This window comes from Panthera uncia, chromosome A2, assembly GCF_023721935.1.
Source record: "Panthera uncia isolate 11264 chromosome A2, Puncia_PCG_1.0, whole genome shotgun sequence".
Taxonomy (NCBI): domain Eukaryota; kingdom Metazoa; phylum Chordata; class Mammalia; order Carnivora; family Felidae; genus Panthera; species Panthera uncia.
The window spans coordinates 1,572,529-1,579,011 of NC_064816.1; the positions used below are offsets into that span (position 1 = coordinate 1,572,529).

At 58.6% G+C, this 6,483-nt stretch overlaps 1 protein-coding gene across 1 annotated transcript in view; it reads right to left on the reverse strand.

Annotated features, from left to right (window-relative positions):
• Nucleotides 1-1,625: 1,625 nt before the first annotated feature.
• Nucleotides 1,626-6,483, reverse strand: part of DIRAS1 (DIRAS family GTPase 1) — a 5,914-nt gene continuing 1,056 nt past the window's right edge. Inside the window, exon 2 of the mRNA XM_049642354.1 lies at nt 1,626-4,883. Coding sequence (XP_049498311.1) covers nt 4,219-4,815 — 597 coding nt within the window. The 5' untranslated portion in view covers nt 4,816-4,883 and the 3' untranslated portion in view covers nt 1,626-4,218. The remainder of the gene's footprint in view (nt 4,884-6,483) is intronic.

The window sequence follows — 6,483 nt, forward strand, 5'->3', positions numbered from 1 at the left end:
GGCTGACTTCAGCTGAGGTCGTGATCTCACAGTCCGTGAGCCCGATCCCCATGTCGGGCTCTGTGCTGACAGCTCAGAGAAACTGCAGCTTGCTTAGGATTCTGTGTCTCCCTCTCTCTGTTCCTCCCCCGCTCACTCTCTCTCAAAAATAAAAAAATAAAGATTAAAAAATAATAATAATAAAATAAATAAATAAGCACCTTCCTAGGCACCCACCCACATTGAATGATACAGAATCCTGTAAGAACTGGACCCCTGGAATGTGCATTTTTATTTTTGGTGGGGGGGGAGGGAATGTGTATTTTTCATAAGCTCCCCTGGTGATGTTGAAACACGTGTGGTTTGTCTCCAAAATTATCCAGCAATCACGGAGGGGAGAATTTCTCACAGGGGATGATGGACCTCCAGATTCTGGGACTTCTAGAACTTTCTGCAAAGCTGACATTCTGTGATCTGAGCCTCTGGCCTCCCAGCTGATCCCCCACAGGGCCCCTGTCTTCCCTGCAGGAACCTCCCGATCATCCTTTGCAGTGCACAGAGAGAACCAAGTGCCTGGGGCCCAGCCTCTCACTCCACAGTCCACATCTCCACAAAGGAATTGTTACCTAAACAAGGGTCACAGATTGGTGGCCCTCGGATGAGATGTGACCCCAAAGTGCTTTTAAAATGTAAGTTTGTTGCCAACATTTAAAAATAAGGACGTTTCACAAGAAGAAATCTGGATTTCCAGGCACCCTTGAAAGATCAGAAGGAAGGTCTGGCCATTCCTGGGCCACTTGGGTGACGTGGCTGAGCTTGCTTCACTCAAGGGCATCATCATGTGGCCCTAAAGACAGAGCAGGACCGGGACTGCGGTGAGGCAAGCACTTTCCTCAAATCCAAAGCCTAAAGGGGCCCCATGAAAAACAAACCAAAACCCTGCTATCAAGATAAATACTATGCTACTGCAATATTTTAAAAATTCAAAATAAATGCAGAAATGATCCAGGAAGAACAAAATACCAAAATTTTAGGAAAGACAAGATCTGACGTTGCACTTGGACCAGCCAGGAGCTTTGCTTCTCCCAGGCCCTGACAGATCCTCTCTTTATTTAAAACATCGGTATGTTTTCACCACGGTTTCCTTTGCATTAAATACTGCTTTGACATATGTATCTCCATGGCTGAGTTCTTGGCATCCCCCACTCAAGTTCTGTGCTCCTAGCGAGTGCCTCAGTCTTCTCACCCTCATCTTGCCCCTGCTCGTAAGTTTGCAAACTCTGCCCCAGGCCAACATTTAGCAGATGGGGAAGCTGGGGCCCTGCGGATTCCTCCCCGTGTGAAAGGCGGCTCAGTGCACCTGCTCATTCCTCACAAGTGGCTGCAGTGAGGATGGGCTCCAGCAGCGCCTGTGAGGTCTCTTGTGGGGGGGGCCCCCGGGGGGAATGCTGAACTGTCTTCGTCGCAAACGTTCGACCTCTTCCCACAGCCCCTTCCTTTGTCCCCACCCTTCACCCCCATCCCCCACTTCCTCCATCCTTCATCCCTCACCTCCTCCTCCTCACTTGCCCCCATCCTTCACGTTTCGCATCTTTTGCAGGGCTGCCTCCCCCCCCCCCCCAAAGAAAGGACACTGATGGGGAATGCAGGATCGACTTCTTTATTGCAGGAAGACTATTTCTAGAGCAAATGCTACACAGACCCCACAATGGGGGGCAGGGGGCACCCACATGCGGGGGGGAGAAGGGGCAGGGGTGGAACCACAGCAAGCATGACCTGGCACGGTCCCCAGGACAAGGGATGCCCAGGCAGGAAGGGCCAGCAGCAGGCGCAGGCTCCTACCCCTCCTGCTGCAGGATCCCTCTCCCCAGGGAACCAGTGCCTGGGGTGGGAAAGGCCTGGAGGTGGGCGGGGTCTCAGGGAGATTGTGCTATCAGGGTGTGTCCCTGAGAAAGGGCTGCAGACACCTGCCCGGCAAGGCCCAGGAAAAGCTCCCAGGGTGGGGGTGGGGGGAGCATCACCAGATGCTGATGGGCCCTGGACCCGCCACAGGATGAAGGAGCCCAGCTGTGCCCAGGCAGGATGCTGCCAGCTCTTCCAAGGGCCCGTCCACGTGCCAGGCGGTGACACACACATGCACACACACACTCCCTCCCTCTCTACACAGTGTGCTCAGTAAACATTTGTGGAGTCACACGGACACAGGGAAAGTCAAACACGCTGCTACCAAGATGGACACGAACAGTCCCTCTTGCCTACGAACAGTCCCCACGTGGTGCAACGACTGTCCAGCCACAGGGCCTTTCTCTCTCACACGTGCGCACACACACACAGGTCAGTCCCAACGCTGCCAGCAACCCCAGGTTGAGACCCATGTGGCGAGGAGCCGAGGGTGGCTCTGGCTGTCGTCCAGCGAGCCACTGAGCCCCTTGGTCCCGCGACAGCAGAAGACTGAATGTTGCCAACAGCTGTGTGAGCTTGGGAGCGCACGGTTCCCCACTCAGCCTTCAGATGAGACTGCAGCCAGCCCGTGCTCCGATCGCAGCCTCGTGAGGTCCCGAGTAGGAGACGAGGTGAGCCACCCCCAGGCTCCTGACCCACAGGGATGGAGGTGATAAACGTGTGTTGTTTCAAGTTGCTGATTTGTGGCCATGTGTTTGTTAGGCAGCATCATCTGACTGATACAGAGTTCGAGCCGAGAGCCACCTTGCTACAAAGTCAGACAGGCCTCGTGTTCCTCAGGCAGAACGAAACGGTTTACAGATACTGTCTTATGAACCACGTCCCCCGCTCCCCCAAATACAGTCACTTACAATCACACTTACGCTGGTACAAAGGTTCCCACCAACACAAATATCCACTCCTATGGACGATTGCACTGCCCACCCCTACGTGTAGCCTACACCATCGTTACATACACAGACTATCACAGTAACACCCTACCCGAATGACAGCCACACACACACACACAAACACACACGAGTGTACGCGTAGACACAAGCCATCTGCCTGTCCACGCCAAGTTGCACAGATGCACCACCCATGGTCACCGCACCCGCCCCCCCCCAGGCCTACAGCCCATTTCATGGCTTGTCAGACACAGTCCCACGGGGTCCTATGAGTGTGGCGTTATCTAGACAGTCTGGAGCACTCAGAGTCTCCTGGTGGAGGTAAAGCCCTGACCCCAGGAGACACGCCTTCCTGGGCAGACCCCCTCTCTCTGGGGCACAGCTGGTGGGAGACAGACTCTGCCTTGAGCCCCCTCAGATCCTGCTGGTGCTGGGTCCAGCCGCCTGCCCCTGGATGGGGCCCCGGGTACCGCCTCCCCAGCACCCCATGTCCCCCTGCCTGAGGCTCGGTGGTGACACACTGTGCCAGTCTGTGGGCCGTTGTCTGGGGACACCCTCCATATTCACGCTGGACAGTCCCCCTGGGTTGTGCTGTGGCCATGGGCCAGTCCTAGGCCTCCCCTGCCTGCACCCCAGCCTCACCTCAGGCTGGGCGAGCAGTGGGACTCCAGGGTGGCGGGTGCTGCCGCAGGCTCTGCGGTTATTGCCTGGTGGCCTGAGACCCATCCTGCAAGCCTCCCCCCCCCGCCCCCACCCCCAAACCGAGGCTGTGGGGACAGAGGTGAGGACTGATCTGGGACCTGGGGTGGGGGCACAGGCCAGAAGTCACGAAGGATGGAGCAGGGGCAGTGTATATTAAACACCAAAAAGGAGGAACTGAACTCTGAGGTCCATGTGCATTTCAACTCTCCCCCCCGCCCCCAGCAAGGTCACAGTGATCTAATGGGGGAGACACAGGTCTGGCTCGGGGCACCCAAGGGAAAGAGACAGAGATGGGCAGAGACAGGGGAGACCTGGCGTCCTCAGGCTCAGCGGGGACGGGCAGCTTCCCCATTTTCTCATGTGCGGATCGAGGGGGCCACCTCCAGCACTTGGCTTTGGGGGGTGCAGACAGGGCTGGGGGGCAGAGAAGGAGGGAAGGCAGAGCCGTGCGGCAGAGCCAGGTTGGAGCCCCAGACCTGCCGTGGGCTCACTGGGGCCTCGGTTTCCCCCCCGCAGAGGTGTTGGATGAAGGAAGGGAAGAAGAGAGATGAGGGGGAGAGAGAAGGAGAAGGGGGAGGATGGCGGGGAGGATCGAGGGACGGGAGCGGAGGGCTGGAGGAGGAGGAGGAGGAGGAGGAGCAGGGGCTTTGGGAGAGGCTTGGACCGGCTGGTGGCGGGCGTTCTGGGCTCACATGAGGACGCATTTGCCCTTGACGCGGTCTGTCCTCTTCTGTTTGCTGGAGCGCTTGCCGTCGATGTTCAGGCTCATGTTTCGGCGCGTCTCCAGCGTCAGCAGCTCCTGGAAAAGCTCCTTGACGTTGTAGTTCATCTTGGCCGACGTCTCCATGAAGGCGCACTTCCACTCCTGGGCCACGGCCTGGGCCTCGCGGGTGTCCACCTCCCGCTGTGTCTCATCGCACTTGTTGCCCACCAGCATGACGGGGATGTCCTCTACGCTGCCCTTGATCTGCACGATGAGCTTGTAGATGGGCCCCAGCTCCTCCAGGGACTGCTTGCTGGTGATGGAGTAGACCAGGATGAAGGCGTGGCCCTTGGAGATGGACAGCCGCTGCATGGCCGGGAACTGGTGGCTGCCCGTGGTGTCGGTGATCTGCAGCGTGCATACGCTCTTGTCGCAGCTGATCACCTGCCGGTAGGTGTCCTCGATGGTGGGGATGTAGGTGTCCCGGAACGTGCCCTTGACGAAGCGAAGCACCAGCGAGCTCTTGCCCACGCCGCCCGCCCCGAACACCACCACTCGGTAGTCGTTGCTCTGTTCAGGCATCTTCCACGCGGTGGGTGGGGGTCAGGGCCGGGAGGGCTCGTGCCAGCTGCTAGAACCCCAGACCGACCCTGCACAGAGAGGAGTGTCAGGCACAAACGGCCACAGGCAGGAGGGGGACAGCTCTGGGCCCCTGGGGGTGAGGTGATACAGTACAAGGGGCGGCTTCTCAGAGGAGACGGCGCTTCTCCCGCATCCTGGGAAGGCCCTCTGGTTGATTTGGCTGACTTGGCAACTCTAGCCTGCAGGCAGGCTTGGAGCCAGCCTCCTTCGCTCGCTTCCCAGCCCCGACACAACCTGGGGCCCAAGCTCCTTCCCAGGGGACCCTGGGCTGGAAGAGGTGCAGGGATGCGGCGTGCAGTGCACGAACCTCTTTCCCCACCTGCACGTCCCCCTCCCCCAGGCTGCCCTGGCTTCTCCTTCCCTTCCTAGTACGGCCGTGAGTTCTTAGAAGCCAGCAGACCTGGCTCTGTGACCCTGAGCCTCAGTGTCCTCTTCTGTGAGGTGGGTGAACTGGTGCCTCTCTCCGACAACCACAGGCTTCCTGCCCTTCCCCCAGCCCAGAGGTCCCTGAAGCTCACGGGAACCGCGTGTCTTTAACAGGCCTGTCCTCTTGGGCCCAGAAGTGACAAACCTGGTGGCCCAGGGAACTTGCACTGTAAAGCCGCTCCCCTCTTATCCCGTAAGTGCGGTCCTGATGCTGGAGGTCCAAGAGTCACAGTCTTGCAAATCGGGGCCCTGATTTGTGACAGCAGCCCAGATTGGAGGTGAGAAAACTAAACTGAGCCCAGAGAGAAAGGTCCCCCCTTCCTGCACCCTGCACCCAGAGGATAGTCTGGCCTGTCCTGGCCTCCGGTTCGGGTCTGCTGTTGTCTGTAGGAACAGAACCTCCTGAAAGGGCATCCCCCTATCATCTCTCTCCGCACCTGTAGTCAGAGAGGTCCAGTGGCCTCAGGAGCTCACACAGCACAACAATCCCTGAAAGGATGGAGGTGGGGGGAGAGCCCTGGGCTGGGGGTGGGATAGCAGAAGGCCTGTCCCCAGCCTGTGTCCTTACTTAGGAAAAGCAGGACACCCCTTCCCTTCTTTCTTCCCAGCTGTCTCTGAGGGTCCCTGAGTACAGAGGTAGGTCCGCAGTGGGAGAGAGAAGACGTAAGATCGCACCTGGACCAAGTCACCTCCCTCGGGTGTGTAGGGGCGTAAGACCAGGTGGTGAGAACCCGGGAAGGTCAGCCGGGGCCCCCAAGCCGTGGTTTTGTCCTCTGTGAATGTGAGCAGGCACGCTGCCTGCTCCACAGGTTGCTGGGGCGAGCACTGTGGGAGCCGGATAAAGCCCACGGCCAGGCTCCCGGCACACGGGGGCTTCCGGTAAAGACGGGCAGTCATAACTGTCAATCACCAGGGCTCAGGGCAGGTTCTGAAGGACCACAGGTACCAGGTTCGCCAGAGACAGAACGATAAAAGTAACAGCAGACACATACCCCACTCACGTGCCAGGCCTGCCTCTACAGGCTTCCCAGTACTACCTCCTAGTAGACCGGATAGGCATGGGGTGATGTGCACAGCAATTCTCACCATTGGGAGCCGGCGGCGGGGGAGGGGGGTGGCGAGGGGCACCGGCCAGCTCGGCAGGCACTGCCCTTCCCCGGGTGGGCACCCAGAGAAGAGGGC